General features: G+C 34.6%; 1 protein-coding gene across 1 annotated transcript in view; it reads left to right on the top strand.

Moving 5' to 3' along the window:
- The window catches only part of SPATA17 (spermatogenesis associated 17), a gene marked incomplete at both ends in the record, with an annotated part of 92,178 nt that overhangs the window by 22,032 nt on the left and 50,988 nt on the right, over positions 1 to 19,158 (top strand). The window contains 1 exon segment of the mRNA XM_082305945.1: positions 16,425 to 16,548. Coding sequence (XP_082162071.1) covers positions 16,425 to 16,548 — 124 coding nt within the window.

Here is a 19,158-nt window from a genome sequence, read left to right as displayed (position 1 = left end):
CATAATGTGTCAGTTAGACTGACCTTTGATGTGTGTGAACAAAACAAGATAGCAAGTGGTATTCGTGCTGTACTGAACACAGATTGATGGGAGCTTTGTATTTTATTTCCCCACACCCAAAATAGATCTCTGCTGGGTACATCTAACTTTGGAGGGCTACAAAAATATTTGTCTCTCAGTACTTTGACATGTTCATCGAATTCCCTAGTATTTCTTCCAGGTCATTAAAAACCATAAAGCCTATGCATTGGATAGGTATTTTAATCAAGAAATATTTTTGTGCTGTTTTTCTTTAACAAGTAAGGTGAGCAGTATGACTTCAGGTACACCAAAATGTGTCAAAGTTGCCATGTGTGAGCTCTTCCCTGGCAACTAATATACTGATATTCTGCTAATTTGAGTTCTGTCTTCCGGAGTTCACACTAATATATGTCTTTCAGGTTAAAAAATCGATCTTTCAGATTTAAAAAAAAGTTAAAAATGAATTTTGGAGCAAATTTGGTCAAATGGATCGTCTCATTTCAGTTTTAAAAATTCATCAGTTCTCAAGTGCAATCAAGAACCACTGCAGTAATCTCTTTACTGGGGTTCATTTAAAAACTGATACGTATATTGTCTTCGACATTCTTCTTATGAAATCTAACAGATGTTTAGTGAAGATCAGGTGTAGGCCCTCAGCCAAACAGATTTTTCCTGTCATTGGGCTAAGTTGCTGCCAACTACTTTGGCCCCAAGGTGGCCCACTGTGTTTCTTATGAGGAATACTGAACAAGGTGGAAGAGAGATTCTCTGCATAATTTCATCAGCCATCACGTCAAATGTGGAAGAGTATAACCTCATTGTTCATAAACATTTTGTGTATATAAAATTATTGCAATTGCTCATTGTAAAAAACACCATGAATTGTCTGAAATTGGAGGAGTGCGTTTATGAAATGGCTGGGTTTTATTCCAGCATCAGCATTACGGAAATTTACATGTTGGTGGACAGAGCCACTAATACACTTGGGCACTCAGATTAGGCTGGATTTGAGCGTTTCACATCTCTAGAACACCACAAAACAACACAACATGGTACATGAAGTAATGCATTTTTTGTTATTTGTCTTATAGCTGTATTCATCGGCATATATGCATTAGTGCAGTGTCAGTGCTAGTAAAAATCCAAGTTTTTTCACAAATAGTAATAGAACCACGGTACAACAGAGTCTGATTTTAAGAACTCCAGAGTGGTATAACCCCCTTTCCCCCCCAAAAAAAAACCCGAAAACCCAACAAAATACACACTAGAAGTTTATAATTTCAAAAGTTTGTTTAAACTGTATTTTTGGAATTGTGATGTAATTCTAAACTGAACTACAAAATATTGTTCTCAGTCCTATCTTCTAGAATAATACTGACAGAATTTTTATTTATCAAGAACTACCTGAAATCACATTGCAAGTCCTTCTGAGATACGTTTTTACCTCTTGGTTGCCAGAACCAGGGGTTGTGATTAATTTTATCCTCTTTCATTAAGGAGGAGCCTATATCAAATTGCCACTCACTTGTTTCTAAGAGAAACTTCAGAGGAAGTTGCCATGAAACTTTGGACATCCTGTTAGTTTCCTGTAAGAGTATTTTATAAGAGTTATTGAACAAAGTTCGTTTGCTTCTCTCTCCTTTTTTTTAAAATACAAGGCACTTCCCTTATTAAGGGGTTTCCTCAACCAGTAGCCACATCTTTACCTTTTAGCTTTAATACAAGCCGTCCTTATTTAATAGCTGCCCTCATTTAGTAGCCAGACCTTTATCATTTGTCTTTACTGTGAAAACCCCAGGAGAAAGTAAACTTAATAGAAGCTGCCCCAGTTTAAAGCCATAGAGGGATGTAATTAAGTTTAACAGAAATTGATTTAACAGAAATTGACCTAAAATATAATTAAATAATAATAGTCATATTATGTGTGAGTTTGCACTCACTTAACAGACTGCTTATCCTAACTTAAGGCACTGTTTTTGTATGAACTGAAGATAACTGTTGGCTTTAGCTCCCCGACTGGCTGAAGAGCGGGTGGGTTTTCCTCCTGCATTCCCATTACTTCCCACTGCTGCAGAAACAATAGCTGTGATGGCTGCTGGTGTCCCCAGTAGAGTCCCTGCTAGTTGAGAAGTGATATGACAAATCCCTTGACAGATGGCAAAAGAACGAATTTGAACCCTGAATGCTGTCTACATAAGGACATACTCAGATTTTTCCTGACATTTGTATATTTTAGCTTCAGTGTAATGGTGAAATGGGTTCATTAGTCCCGAATTCTGTTTTTCCTACAAGATTTAGGAAGTTCTAAATTAACCAAGTAGGAAACACATTCTTAAGTATTTATTTTACAAAATTTTGCTATGCAGATTTTAGTAATAAATCTTCATCTTTGTATTTAAATAAATACCAATGCATACTGTATTCTATCTGAATATGGATTAGTTGGGTAGTTGCACATATAAATGCATGCATTAAAATAAATTCCATTACTTCTCAGTGAAGTTAGTGTACTTAATTTTAAGGGAAAGTACCTTGTTTTGAAGCATTCTTAAAGCTGCATTTAACTTCTCTAAGAGCTGGCAAAATGGTTACAAGGGGAAATATGCTAAAAGCAATTAGCATAGGCTATAACTCCATATGATGCATTAGAATTTTGTTTTATGTGAAACAGTTTCCAATCCATGATAAGAAAATGGACATCACTTCACATAAATTAGCATGCTGGTGCCATTATATCAGAAGAATTTATGGATGATGTCAGTTGCCCAACTGTGTGATTAACTTGCAGTTCTTTGACTAAGGTTATCTACACATTGGCCTTTAAACTACAGTAAAGCAACTTTGCTATGTCAGGTGTGCAACTAGAGATAAGATTTTGGGATGTAGTGCTCAATTTACTGATCAATGGCACCATTTAAATTTTTCCCTAGGCACAGAACTCAGTGAGATAGCAGTATCAGAAAGCTAACAAAGCAGTGGCAAAGTACTGGCATTGGGGTTCTTGTGCAATCAAGGCAGGTAGTTTAGCTTTCTTGGCTGTTGAATAAACATTGATTTAAAGGTAGTGAACTAAGACTTGAGTCTAGCTTTAGCAAGCACCATAGTGTACATAAACACTGTTATGATTATAAATTGTGAATTTCACATACTTAGAGGATTAACACCAAATTCTCCTTTTCGTTGTCGTTGGCTTTAGTAGTGAAAAAGCCTTGAGAGTGGCCCTGAAGAGTGTGACTTTCATCCAAGTTCGACTAGCTGTTCTATCAGCAGATTTAGTATCACAGTCATTATTAAAGCTTTTTGGTCTTCAAGAAATATCAGGGAAATAGATAATGCAGAGTGATAAAAATCACTTCCTTGGCAATATGTATATTCACAAATCCTTTGTGCAGTCTAATTTTCTATAATCTTAATGAACAGTGAAATACAATACTGTTACATGTTGCTGGTGATCTAATCCAATGCTTAGCTGTTCTGCAAATATGCCTGAGCATGTAGTACTGAAAAAAAGTAAGAGTATCTAGCTTATTCTTGATTACTAGAGCATTACTGAGGTCTATTTACTTTTAACATGGCAAGCACTTTGCTTCTTAAAACTTTTGAGGTATTGCTATTTTCCATGAAGTGGGCTTGAAATAAATCATCTGTTGTCATAGTAATATGAGGAGAACTTGTGCAGCCTCCATCTGTCTGTTCCTTTTTGATAAAGATAAGTCCAGGTGCTGGCCATTCTCTCAAGTGTCAAAGTGTTTTGAAGAATGTATATATTGTCTTATAATTCAATTAAAATGTTCCTCCTCATTGACTGCAGAAGCAATTGATTCTGTAGTCTATTTTCAATTAGTGCCAAAGCCTTTCAGACAGCTCCTTGGAATTCTTGCAACAATAAAAAACTCATTTTTGTAATGTTGTCTTTCACTTGATGTTTAATTAACTAATTTATCTTCAACCCATCTTCTTTTCCTTGTCTTCAAAAATATCTAGAGGAAATACATTATGCTTTTTAACTTCTTTACCCATAATTAGAATTTTCTGAATGTAAACTTATCCTGTCAGCTTTCTTTGGGAGCCATAGAAATAGACACAAGTGCCAAATATGCTTTCTTTTATTTAAATATTAGTTTTGAGTGGTAGGGCACATAATCTGAGACATCTGTGCCTTTTCCAGAGGATTGTAGGTATAACTGCTGGATCCTGTAGGAAACTTAGAACCGCAACCCTCTGAGGATCCCAGAGTACTTCCATAGCTACAAACCTGATGTTGTTAGGATGAGTAACATACAAAAAATGAGTTATTTGATTCTTTGTGATTTGACCTAGTTTCCATTGAATGATATTAAGACGCTGGTATTAACTTAAGTAGGAGTTAGACCATAGAAAAGCTTTAAAATGATAAATTTTAAAGAGACTCACATCTGGTTAAAATATTCTCTACAGTCATGTATTCTGTGATGGTTGTTCCTTCCTAAACATGTTGTCCATAAATCCGGCTTTCTTCACAGATTCAGAGCATAAAACACCTCTTTGATAAGTCAGTCCATTTTTAGGTCTTCTCTTTGCCTACCTTTATGCATATTAACACGGTTTCATTTACATATATGCTTTTATACCACATATATGCTCATATACCTGTAGGCTTTTAATAATGCATTTTGCGAAACTAGACATTTTAGATGTACTTTTTGTCTTTTTAGTTTGACCATGAAATTGAAATGAACTGGCTAAAGCTATAGAGCAGGCAATACTCTGTTTTAACTCCATAGGAAAGCGCTTTCTGAATGCAGCGAGGTTAAGGTAGGAATCATTATGATTACACAGTAAACTGAGTTTCCAATGCAGATTCAGCTAGACATACCTCATGTACCTTATTCTATTCATGTCTCTCTTGAGCAAGTGGTGAAAGCAGTCTTACCATGTTTTTAGCTAGTCCTGTGTAATATAGATCAAGTTTTTCAGATAAACATGAATAACGTAAGTAACATAAGTAACTGGTTAGATTGTAGTCTGTAAAAATATAAAGGCTATGTATTTTTGCATAGCACTATGTACACCATTAGGAGTAACAGATTAAACATTAAGCTTTATTTCACTTGTATACAAAGAAAAATTTTTAATCTGAGAGTGCAGAAAGAAATTTGAGATCCTTGCATTCACTCATTGGACCAAATGGTCTGTGGTGTAGCTGTTTAATTTTGGTGTAGGTAGAATAAAACAGGTGTGGCAACATAGTATTGTAGAATAACAATAGTTTTATACCTGTGAGCTTTGAATGCACTGTAGTGTCTGGATAGATTTTTTATTTTGAAATAGGTCTGTTAGAATTACTGACAGCTCATAAAACATTTTCTGCAGGTAAAGACTGACTAATCTTAGCATTTTGTATTGTCTTATATAGACAGACTTCACACTCTTATATTTTGTCTGAAGAAGGATCTTCACTGTAAAATAAGTAGAAAAGGGGAAGAGGTGCAGTTTCATTAAGCTCTAACATATCATTGACTGTCAGGTAGGTCTTGTTATGCTGTCCATCCTCATTTAACTATCCCACAAGATCTCTTAATGAAGTTAAGCCCCAAGTTCACTCCAGTAATTCTGTGGCAAGAGTTTGTGCAATGTAACAATTCATCACTTGTCAGGAAGGCACTTTTAGTTTATACATTTAATAAGGGCATCCTCTAGCTTGGTTAATTAGAAGTGAACAGTTTGCATATTTACTAAATGCGGAGTGTCATTGCCACCACGGCCTATTGCCTACATGAATTATTTCTCTATCTGCAATAAACAGCTGGGTAATTATTACTGCCATAATCAGATAAATTCCCTCTGTAAGGCTTTTCTTACATGGCAATTCTTTGAACTCATCCAAAGCTGAACAAAATTTATGAACTCCAGCAGCTAGGCCACTTTTTCATAGTGTAGTGTCCCTGTTCCCTATTTCAAGGACATGTAGAGTATCATAAATATTGTGTAAATTAGGAGGATAAATATGATTACCTAAAGATTACATATTAATAAACTTGATTTTCAAAATATAATTTTCAGGTTGTAACTGATTAAATTATAGCAGTTCTGGTTTTATCTAATTGTAGAGACATGACAGGCCATCTATATACAGGCTATACTAGGTTATCAGGGAAGAGCTCTACCACTTGAAGACTAAAGACTCATGAAAAATTATATAAATATTTTTCATGTGCCTTTTGGAGAACTAGTCATTTCAGCTGTTTAGGTCATTAGAAGTATGACAAATTTTATGTGCCATTTACTCAACTCACTTAAAGCAGTTCTTTTGTTATTAAAACAAGGTGATGGTTCCTTTTGGTGTGCAATTTTCAGTTTAATAATGAAGCATAAAATTTAAATGCATGAATTTATGTGTTACATTATACAATTAGATATTTCTTTTATTTGTAGAAGCAATTTGTATACAAATGATTATGTAACTAAGCTTGCTTTATGCTATCCAAATATTCCAGCTCATATGTGAGTGTATCTACAGATACATCAGTGAGTACTTAATTTACACATACAGCTTTTCCAGAACATGCTGGAATGTAGCTTATTTTTGAGTTCTCCAAAGAAACAAAAGAAAATCAAAAGACATAATTAACGCACAAAAGTTCATTTGATTTAACAACACAAGTTTTTTTTTTTTATCATAATGTCAGATACTGTGTCTGAGTGCAACTAGAAAGTTGCCGTTAGCTGCTCAGGTACTTCATAACTCCTTATTAAATAAGTAGTATACCTCACAATTTAGCAAAATCCTCAGAGACAGCAGGAATATTAAGGAAGACCAAACTAAGTAAGGTGTTCTTTGGCACTACCTTACCCAATGGAAGGCTTTTGAAGCTAGACTGCCTTTCTCATTTCCCATTTACATGGGAGAAATAGAGACTACAGTGGTGAAGACCTTTAAAAAGAGCCACACCACAGCTGTGTTTTGTTATTAGAATTGTAGTATCTATGCAGCATTGCATTTTTGCAAGTTCATGATCTGATTTTTGACTGAGCATGTGAAGGCTTATTGAACTTTCTTTGACATTTCAGATTTTTTTGTGGTGGAAAATTATGGACCTTCCCTTTATATTGGTATATCCTGTAGTATCCCATGAAGTATTATAGAACTGCATGAGATGCAAAGCAGTATACAGTCTCTCATAATCACTTTTTTTGTTGTTTTAAAAGAAAATGTCTGAAATGAAAAAAAAAAAAGGGGATAAAAAAAGAATTAATAGTCTCAGTTAATTATTTTTGGATTTTCTAGATCATTATAAATAGACTCTTCTGTTATCTAAGAAGAGTTAGTTCTCCTAAGTACTCACTCAGAGCAGAAAATGGAAAAACTAATTCTCTTTTATTTTTACAGTCTAGAACAGTAATGAGGAATAACAAAAAAGTGGGTGTTTTTTTTGTTCTAGTGGTGCTCAAAATACTGTTATTCTGAATCAGATGGTCTAGTCTGACTTCAGATCTATCACCAGTATCACATCTATGAATAACAAATTTCTAACAATATCTATAAAAAACCCATTAAGCTTTGGCTTAACAATCTAGTCTTGCTTTAAGAACATTAAAAGATAGAAAAACCCCTTTTTATTCTACTCCAGGAGTTAATTACCTTTGGTGTTCAAAGTATGTCCCGTATTTCCCCATTGAAATAGTTTCATTTTATCTTTGAACCATTACTTCTTGTTATACCCTCCTCTACTAGACTGAAAACTCCTTTAATATCCAGAAGCCGTACATTAATCTAGCCACCTTTTAGTATTCTTTGTGCTAAGCATAAACAATGGAAGTCACTGCAAGATGTTCTCTCTCTGCTTAAAATAATTTTTGTGACCATTTTGGACAGGCTTTCAAACATCCTTTAAAATATTATCAGCATCAGAACTCAGCACAGTTGTGGTGCATAAGAAATTAAAACAACAATAATTTTTTTTCCTTCTGATGTATTGTCAGCTTATGCATTGATTTATATACCTTTTCATCACAGTATGATAAAAGGGCTTCTTCATCTCTATGAATGCTACTCAGAATACCCCCTTTAAAAGCCATAGTTCTTCATACTGTGAGCATGATTTTTTTTAAGCTGGGCAAAACTTTTACTTATTATTATCCCCCTTTCAAATTCTTCAGACTCTTCACCTTGTAGGGATAATTACATGAATCCATTAAGTTGTTTATCCTTGACGGTGAAGTTAAATCCCAGTATTTTACCATGAACTTCATAGTTCCTACTGTCTTCAAACCAAATCCACATGGCAAAATATTTCAAAAAAGCAACATTTTCCGCCTCTTTTCTCCAAGTAGGCTATTCTTTTCTTGTCCAATTAACTAGCTGATTGCAAAATGTTTACAGCCTCATCTAACAAACTAATTTGATCTTTCATCTGCATGGCACTCAAAATGATGCAGCACTCATTAGCCTACTTGTACTTTGTGGCAGGAGGCCTCACCACCATCCAGCATTGTGCTTAGCTACTCAAGAAGGGATCTAGTACTCAGATCAGAAAATTATGTGCTTAGGTATAGACAACAGAACCTAATGTTGGCTGTACTCTTTAGGCATGAATAATTGGATGCCTAAATATGTAATTAAATGTAGTCTGGTTTATATGGTAGAACCCAAATTTCAGAGAATAGACTTTAATTCTGAGTGTAATTTCTGGCATGCCATACTAAAGAATGCCTGAGTTTTTGGGGTGTTGATTACTTCAGGGTTTTCAAGACAATAAGAGGTACGATTTGCTAGCACTTCTGAAAATTGGGATCTAGTTCATAATTGCAGTTTAGTAATTAGCCACTGCTGTGAAATCACATATTTACTTACAAATAGCACTGCAATATTTAAAAATGCATCAGATCTCTCCCAAAATAATTGCATTTGCTATATAAAAAATATGCTCATTTGCTGTGTCTTTCACAATGTTTTATGCTTCATTAAAAATGACATCATAGATGCTCAAGTGGTAACACTGTTCCATGAATATGGAATTTGAGAAAACCATCAGGTACCGTGACAACGACTATGAAGTTGTGAGATTTGGTGTCACTGCTCCGCCATACGTAATGGGTCAATACTTAAAAGCTCTCCCTGCCTTGCCATCGTAAAACCTGTTTAATGTGAAAAAAGTGTACCATTTTATTTGCAAACATATGCAGACTTTTATATGAAAGTAAGTGAAAAATGTGAGTCAGGCAGTAGACCTCAGTCAAATTCTTTCATAATACCCCGAGAAGGAAAATCAACTTAGCTGATGACCTTTAGAAGTTATAACATCATGTTTGCTTTCTAAATCACATAATGTTGAATATTGTAAATGTTGCCAAGTACCATATATTAAAGTAAAAGGAATACAGATATGTCTACATTGTCCTGCACTGCAGCAGAGAGATAACAGTTAGCTTAAATGAGTTCATTCTAGTAATGGCAACAGCTTCACTGTAGCAAAACATAGCAGTGTGCTTCCCTCTAGTTATTACTGCATGGGTGGTAGCATACACAGTCTTCTGGGAATTGCAGTACCACAAGATAACAGGTACTTTCACATGACCTTCGCTAGAAAACTTTCAATGGCATTTGGCTGTGGTTAGACATTCTTTTATACGTTGCTGGAAAAATTAAGAACATGACTGCTCTCTTAGCAGCTTAGCTCTGACACTGTGCTAGAAATGACCACTGCTGCTAAACTGCTATGAGAGTAATTTGTGTTAGGGCTCTGTTATCCATTCTGGGCCAGGTCAGCTTTGTTACCCCCAAATACTAATTTCACTGTTTAAGCTAATCAGTCAGGCTGATTTTCCATGAAGGGGTCAATAGCAAACAGACATGGAGTGAAAACATTTTTCCTGTTACGATTAGCATTATTAGCATAGACCTGAGTGTAAATAAAGTAGAACTAGTATACTTGGATCCAGTTCCTCAGCCAGCAGCAACTTCAGTGTTGTACTTGCTCTTATGCCACATCTGTAATGGGTGGGTTTTACAGTGTAATTAAATCAAAATAGTTAAGCTAACAAAACACCATCACTTAAATCAGACCTTTTACAAAAATTATTTTTAACTTCACAGCATTTTGTGCTGCCAATGAGTATGAAGTAAACTCAGCTTAAGGATTTATACACACAAGGGAAAAACATTTGGACCAATAAGTTTGCATGTTTCCAGAAAATGCAATAATTTGAAAAGATTATATATTACTAAAAAAGTAGGATTTAAATAGGTGTGAGGAAAAATTCTATATGAGTTGTTATTGAAACCTTAATTAGAAGATTCTGTATAATAGATTAAGGAAAATACTCCCTTTTTAGTTATAAACTGGCTCTGCAATCAGTATTTTGAAAAGCTGTTGCACGCTCTTGAGTAACTGTACAGCAGTGGAAATTGGAAGGATAAGAAAGATACATCAGTCTGTTCTTTCCTATCGTCTGGTACATGCTGTGTCCTGATCTCCTGATCTGCACAAGGTATTCATTCACTGTATGCCCTTCACTGCTATGTTCATCACATTTCCTACGTAGTATATTGATCACGTTGTGGACCTTGTCAGTTGAACTGGTATGTCGCTTAATTCCACTGGCAGTGTACACTATGTGATTAAGGAAGGATGGGCAGGGTATGTTCTACTATGCACAAATTATAATGGGACTTTAAGGTGTCATGAATTTCTTTCTGTAAAATTAATCATAATAGAAACTATAGGGTGTTTTTGCATGCCTACACATTAGCTTTATTTATTTTATTTTTTTTCATCCCACAGAGTCATATTAGTTTCCTGTTCACTGCAGTGCAATGACAGAGCAGTACCATTCCTCCAGATTTTGAAGAGAGTGTCATGATTAAGTTGTTGAATAGATTGATGTAAACATTCATATTTAAAATTAGTAAGAATTTTGGACACCCATTTGTGGTAGGTGTCCTAGGCAGTAAGATACCTTACACCACAAATAATTGTTTGCCTCTTTGAGCGTCTGTTTCACCGCAACTTGAGATCAAACATTTTGGTCAAGGGATCCTGTCAGGATACACGCAGGAGTATACATCATAGTAGAGAGGAGTAAGGGGATTACAGAGCTGCTCTATTCTGCTCAGTAGATCTGAACAGGTTCATTCAAAAAATCAGAAAAAGGTTGAGGATGATCAAGCTGTCTGATGGTACATAGCTAACATACGTATGTAGTACTTGTGTTCTGTTAAAACTTTGCCTTTAAAGTACAGAGCTCTCTAAACTATTTTTACATCCTCAGCTAGTCTATACGTGTATTTCATTTTTTCCCAAATATAATAGATTAAGTCAAATGATATTATCATGGCAGGTCATATTCCATTCTCACCTACACCAATGTAATGTGAAATCAAGTGGCATGCAGTGGTATACCAGAAGTATTGTCCCACTAATTTCATTTTCACTTCCATATTTTCTATTTGAGCAGGGAGGATGATATATAGTCAGGAAGGTAAAATCAATTTAGGTATCTCCTTTTATGCTAAGGTTGCCTGCTGCCTATGTTGCAGGAATTTCATGATTTGGGGTCTGAACTGTTTAAAATCACAATAACTTCATACTCTTTCTGGGTACTCTAGGCAACTATACTAATTATTGATTTTCTCAGATGCCCTTTACTTTAGTTAATATTATAATGTTATGGTTATCTGGTCAAAGGACCACAGAATGCCAGTGAAAATGCAAACAGAACACAATAGTTTGATAAAGTTCAATAAATGTAGGTCAGTGTGAATTTGCAAAATGATGCAGTTCTATGCAGAATTATGAAAAACTGTATATTGCTGAAATCATCACTTGAAGACCTTTCCAAAAGTGCCAGGAACAATATTATATGTGTATTTTTAACCTTTATACAGACAGCAGGAGCACTGTCAACCAAATTTGCATCTCATAGCTGGAACCAACACCACTGCCTACTGCATAATGAAGTATCAGAATAACATTAAGTTACCTTGTCAGAGGAAAATGTTTTCATTTCAAACTATATAAAACAAATAATTTTATAATTAACAAATCAATAGCTACTTCACAGATTTGTTACACAGGATCATTTTTAATTGTGGGCTTTGAGCACGTACATTGATAATGCTATGCCTATTTTAAATTACACCAAACATTCCCTATGACAAGAAAAACACACTTTGTGTTACCCAGTATATTCACTTTCTTAACAAAAGAATGCATCCTAAACTTGTGCTAATAAACACTGATAGTCTTCTGATTTGTTGAACAATTTTCAGATCATGATAAGACATTCCATTTGTCAAAACTTACACATATTTCCTCTACAAAGATATTCCATAAAAATCTGTGTGGGAGAAAGTCTGATTGGATTAAGCTTATATGGGAAGCCAGGTTTGTAGGAAGATGCAGTAGATGCTGTTAATATACTGAGGTAACTTTTAAGATAATGAAAAGATTATGTGCTAAAAAAATTACCCACTTTTTCAGTTATAACAGTTTAGTAAGCAGTACTATTCCAACTATGAGGCATGCAACAGACAGATAATTTATAAAAACAGAACAAGATTATTAATCAACCTAAAACATGTTTTGTGTTTACAGAACTCTTTTCCTCCCCAAAAATTTGGTGAAGCTTTAAAAACACAGACCAAACGATTTTCCCATATTTAATTCTCCCACTTCACACTGAACCATGAAAAGTTCATCCTGAAGTAAATTTGGTCCGGAGTCCACAGAGTATCATGCATCATAGCTAGTATTCATAATGTCATATTGTCCCAAGAAAAGATTGCTTACTCTTGCTCAATGAACCTAAGATCTGTACGAGCAAAAGAAGGTCGGCAGTAAGTGTAAGGGTTTAATCCAAAGATCATTTAATTTCAACAAATTTTCAATTGACTTTAATGGAATTTGGATTTATCTTCTCTGGGAAGGCTTACATGTAGAAGGTCATGAGCATGAAACTTCTCAATAAACACATTTACATGTAAGCTATCTGGAAGTCTAACTCTATTTGGAAGTCTGAGTTTATGTCTTTAGTATCACGTATGCTTATACGTATTTTTCTGTATGGTAACAGTGAAACCCCCTGCACAGTGCATAACGTGTTAGTATTAATGTGTGAAATAATATATTCATATTCAACTACTTTTAGATTCTCCGCTTTTGTTGCTCCTATTCAAATTCTTGAAAGTATGGTAAAAGAGATGAAAGTTTCAGGCTCAAATAGCTTTAGAATAAATCTGTATTTATGCTGAAGCATCTATGCTTTCCAGTCAAGCAATGTTTGGACTACTACATAACCCTTATTTTCTACTGCCTCTCAGGAGAGAATCATCTTGGGAGCTATTATCCCCGAGATAGAATTGTCTGCATGTTCTGTACAACTGTACAGAGCAGTATAATGCATGATAGAAATATTTTAGCACAACTGACAAAATGTGTAGGCTGCAGAAGGATGTTGAAAATTATTTGTAACTGCTTAAAAAACCTCAAACTTTTAAATGGATTATGGTACAGCATTAATGAGGACGTGTGATAATCAGGAAGGATCATGATGATTTGGATGATAGTACTGCCTAAAAAGATCATGAACTGCATTGAACTTCAACAAGTATGTTAGACTTCATTTAATTTCAGCAAATAATGATTATTAATCATTCATTCAAAGTAATCTGGTAAATTCAGATTAATGACAATGGGAAATATTTTGCATCCCATTATCATTAAATCTGTAAAACAAATTTATATTGTTATCATTATTTGGGGGTTTTCATCACCACTTGTGTTCTAAATAAGAAAGCTTCCATATCCACTGTTGGGAAGAAGTACATGAGTATATCAGAACATGAATAAACTGTAGTAATATGTTGAGAGACATTTCATCAGATATAGGTAGCGGTACTAAAGCAGAATAGAGGACTCTGTATATCAAAAAGGAACAAGAAATAGTATTAAATATGTAAAACATGGATCATACACTCTGATATTGAAGGTAAAGTGGCATAAAATAAAAGAACAAAGTTGATACTATATGCATAATCTATTTATTAATTTGTTTATGATTGCTTGATCTAGAACAAAGAGTTTCCAAGTAAAAATGCTTATGTACCTACATGCAGTGACTCTGAAATCTTCACCTTAAGGACAAAGAAAGGTCGCCAATCTCTCCAACTCCTAGTTCTTTGTCAAAAATGGACACAGTTAATGAGGTTTGTTTGGTACAGCACAAATTCTCAGACACAGATAGAGATCCTTTCAATGGAAACAAATTTGTTTGGCTTTACCAGGTTACTTAGCGATTAATAATAGCCTTGAGATGCAGGTCAGAAAGGTCATCGTTCCCGTTTGCCAACACAATCTAAAATGTGCAGCTAGTCCGGCTCTGCAGGCTTTGAGGCCCCGAAACGCTATACATACAGTAAAACAGGCTATTTTCCAACTTCTTTTTTCATATTAATAAGCAATTTTCAAGAGAAGGGTGGCAAAATGGGGGCCATGCCACTCTAAGTAATTCATTTATTTTGCAATTTAATCTTATGTTGGAAAAAAATTACACTGCTGCAAAAGCATAGCATGGTGATTTTTAAACGTCAGTGTGCTTCATAAGTAACCTTGTATGAAATATTGTATTAGCAGCCTTTAACAGTAAACTGCAACAAAAAATATTTCCAGAGATTGAAACAGACCTATACATCTTTTCCAATCTTTAATTTATTTCCTTTTCATTCTATTTTTTCTTTCACATTTGAAACAAAACATGTTTAATTACTTAATATTTTACTTATTTTAGTTGATAAAAAGTTGAAAGATAGCATGAAACAAATACAAATTCTACATTGCAACTTGTATTTAAGAATGTGATTTCATAGTGTTCATATTTATAAAGAAATTATTGCTCTTTCACTTATTTTGATGAACTAATTTAACATTATGGTAACTAAAATATTAAGAATAAGTCTGTCACAATCTTAAAAACACTTTCAGGAGCAATATGACTTTCCCATGGGATTATTCATATCAGCAAACTTATTCATGTGCATATTTTGACTGGATTTGACCCTTGTCCTAGAGTGTCTTATTTGGTACTCATTGAAACAACTGAGACCATTAATGTGGGCCTCTCTAAATAATTTGTTTTGCTGGAATATTTGAATTATCCAGATATGTGAATAGTATATTTTTCTTTGCTTTTTATTTTATCGTATACACACACGCTTGAAAAAAATAAAGACTAGAATTTACTCACTTAATTAACTTTTAAACAATCTAAATGCTTGACTGAATATGCTTGGTGTCTTTGGCACACAGGTTAATTTGAACTAGCCATTTCTTAATAACAAAAATAACAAATGTTAATCAAACTAACCTTTTTAACTGGGTCAAAAAAATTCCATGCACGTGCACTGTGCACAATAGCACAGAATTTTGTTTCTTATAGAACATTAATTCACTCCACTGTTTGCATAATTTATGGGAAGCCTGGCTCTAGGAAAAAAAAACATTGAGAAGGAAATCTACACCCATTTTCTGTTAAAGTTTTCCTCTAAATATTCAGTTAAAATCATGAGTGTTCTCCGTTCTTCGAGAGCTGGTATTAGCTACAGTTCCTTATTTCTTTTACCATGAAAGAATTTTCTACGACCTCTTGAAAACATAGGCCCACCCATTTAGATGACACTATGTGTTTGCAAACCTTGGTCATACCGTGGCTCATGCGGCAGTCACATTCTTGGTTCTTGTGGTAGCCTGTACCATTGCTATCAGACCAGAGTAGAAAGTGACCTGTGCAAGAAGCCTAATGCTATGGAAACTCCTCTTATGGACATTGCACACATAAAAGGTTTGCATCCAGTTCTTCTCTATGCCTACATTCTCAAACTTTCAAAAGGCTCAAGGATCTAGGGGTGAATGTCAACTCTTATCCTGTGTTTACTATCCTCTCTCATTCCATAAGGTCTCCCCTGTTTGCAGATCAGAAGGAAGTGTTGCAAGGCACTAGCTGAAGCATAGGTGGACAACTTTTATTTTGAAACAATTTGAAGGAAAATCACTAAATTATAATAACTTCTGCTTAGAGAAATTCAAACTAAAATGACTCTTAAAGACAAAAAAAGGACATCTATGAATGCTATTTTTTCAAGCTATAAAAATATGTCGGCTGACATATTCTTCAAAAGAGTAAGCAACATGAACTAATATACTGTTCATAGTTTTTATCATTTTAATCCTATTTCTTCAAAGCTATATCCATGTAGAATCCTGCTGCTGTAGAACTGAATGAACTGTAATTTTGCATTCCAGTGGTGTCAGTATACTGCTAATACATAATAGCCGAACACTGTGAAGCTATAAAAGGGTTAAAGTAAAATAAAACATTAGCACGTCTTTTATTGTTGTAGTGTAATTAGCAGACTTATTTTGTTACAGAAAAGAACTCCAAGAGTATGCAGAAATGAAGGAAAATGAAGAGAAAAGGAAAGACCTAGAAAAGAAAGAAAAGGAAAAGAAATACCAAGCCCGAAAGATGCATTACCTCCTTAGCACTGAGCAGGTTGGTATACCTGTCCCTGACAGCTCATGCAAACCACTTGGGCCCCCAGCCTGACAGAGATAAACTAGCAGGCTGAATGGGACATGACTTGTTGAAAAGATATCACAAAGACACTACTTCGAGTTCAATTTAGTGCTTTTCTATAGGCAAGAGCAGGTACCATGACTATTCTGTGACAGCAGCTTCATAGAGGCAGCATCAGCACTGCTGGCAGAAACAGTCCAAGTCAGCAGTTTGATCTGCCACTGTGATAACACAACACGAAGGGCATAACCTCGCTTTAAAAACTCATTTTGACTGGCTTATTGTTGTGTTGTTGCACTTGTCAAGAACTAACAAGTTATTAAGCTGAGAAGGGAATTCATTTTTTTTCCTTTTTTTAATTGAGCTAATGCTTGGATTGATGCTGTGTTCTGCTTGTTTTTAGGATAGATTGTAAATGCAGGTTTTCAGCTAAAGCTTTTCCTAGAACTGCCTGAATCAGCTTATTTAGCGTGATTGTTTTCACATAGAAATGCCTCATAAATTTTAAATATTTACTGATTAATTTGTTTTGTATTGATAAAAGTGGTATATTTTTGCAGGCTTTCTTATGTAAGCTGCTTTACAGACAGGTGAATATGGCAGTAGATATATTTTATACCAAATTGATATGATTGGTAAAGCTTGTGGGTTTGCCTTTTTTAGTCCCTTTTGTGAACTTTTGTAAAAAAAAAAAAAGATTTTATGTCCATAAATGTTTGGTGACTGGTTATTCTTCATATGAATAAGCAATTAACATGCAATCAGGGTATGCTAGTGTGAACTAAGTCCTTCCTTTTCATAGGTTGTTAATTATAATGTGTGTGTAAGAACAGTTAATCCTAAAGAACACAGGAAAAATGCCATGACACTTAGTGACAGAATATTTAATCTTTCCCTCTGTTTACGAATCATTTATGATCTAGCCAATAAATAGAAATATAGTTTAATTCACTGGATATCATTTATGAAAACTCAATTTGTAAATCAAATTTAAGTAATTTTATTTGCAAAAAAAAATAGCATAGTAAAATATTAGTAAAAAATAGCATTAAAAGTTTTCTGAGTGGCTTTTAGACAGAGGAGATAGTTAATAACTGAAATTAGCTCACAATAATCTGTTTGTCTAGATTTAGATTTAGAATATTAAGAATAATCTGCACAGTGTTTTTATATTGTTTTAAACTGTAGAAAATTGGGAATTCTTGTTTTGAACAGAACAATTTATGTAAACAAATGCATAAACATTTATATATTTACCTGGAGTACAAAAATTGTCTGGTTAGAGACATTGAGTGACCCATGGTCTAAAACGATTTTAGTAACTTAGTTCACTTCTGATGATACTGGCTTAGCAAACTGTAACACATTTTTAAGGAATGGCAAGTAGTGCCGTATTTCAGCCATCCACCTGGAGGACTGCTGGTAGAGGGCAGCAGTAACTATTATGTTCTGATGAATATGGGTTTCTAATTTTACAGAATTAGAATTTAGCTACCAGTGTTTCGCAGGACAAAAATATGCTTGGTGTTGCTTGCTGAGGTAGTTTGTGAATACTGGGACTCAGAGCTCACAGAATTTTTCCTTTATCACAGAACTGTGCTCCAAAACCCATCTTCTTTTGTAGGTAGTATTTTGAAACATGAATGAGTGTAAATCAATGCAACACCTACAGACAACCTGAAAACCAGCAAAGACATATGTGAAGTAAACTACTTATTGTAATCAAAGGCTGTATTCCACAACTGCACATAGTTATAGAATTTGGTATCTTGCTAAGATTCAGGGCAAATTATTTCAGTGCAGAATTTACTGGTTTGATGCTCTGTGTCTGATGTTTTACTCTCTATATGCCTGGTCTTCTGACCTGACTACAGTTGTGTCTTCAAAGGATAGTTAATTGGATTAGTGAGCAAGATGCCTTCATGTCTCAGTAGAACCAGGAAGCAAAAGTCAACACTTTTGAGTAAGTTAAGGAAAAAATATAATTTGTAAGCAGGGGGCATAGCAAATGAAAAGAGGAGGTTGATGGGCTGGACTTATTGTAGAGTCATGTATTAATTAAAACCTGATGAATTCTAGAGATGATCTGCTAAAGTTTGCTACGATCTCCTCCCCTTCCTGCCATGCATAACGAGGTGCAGTGATGGAGCTAAGCCACCTCATGCATCAAGGCTGCAGATGTTCAGGCAGATTATATGGACAGCATTGCAAAATCTGTATTTGCAATTATTGTTTCAAATATATCCTATAGTTTTGAATCTTTTTGTTTTACTACAGGCAAAAAGGGGGAGAAAACAGTGTTTACTTATTGATCAAAAGGAATTAAGGAGTTGTTGCTCCTCAACTTTAGTAAAGAAAGGCATGTCAAGTTCCATTTTCCACTCCCTACAAGCTGAAACCCAGAAACCCATCTCAAAGTGTGTTACAGGTTAAACAGCGAGATGATCAAACATCATAGCATGGCACAATGTAGAAAATGATACGGTGGTCCTTTCTGGCCTTGAAGTCTATGAATCCTTTACTAGTTGCAGGATTTACTTTTCTTATTCCACAGATTATATATACATATATACACACATATATTTA

The sequence above is a fragment of the Platalea leucorodia genome, assembly GCF_965183815.1.
Source record: "Platalea leucorodia genome assembly, chromosome: 3".
In the NCBI taxonomy this organism is placed as follows: Eukaryota; Metazoa; Chordata; class Aves; order Pelecaniformes; family Threskiornithidae; genus Platalea; species Platalea leucorodia.
Note: the sequence above shows the minus strand (reverse complement) of the source record. Positions and strands in the feature narration are given on the sequence as shown.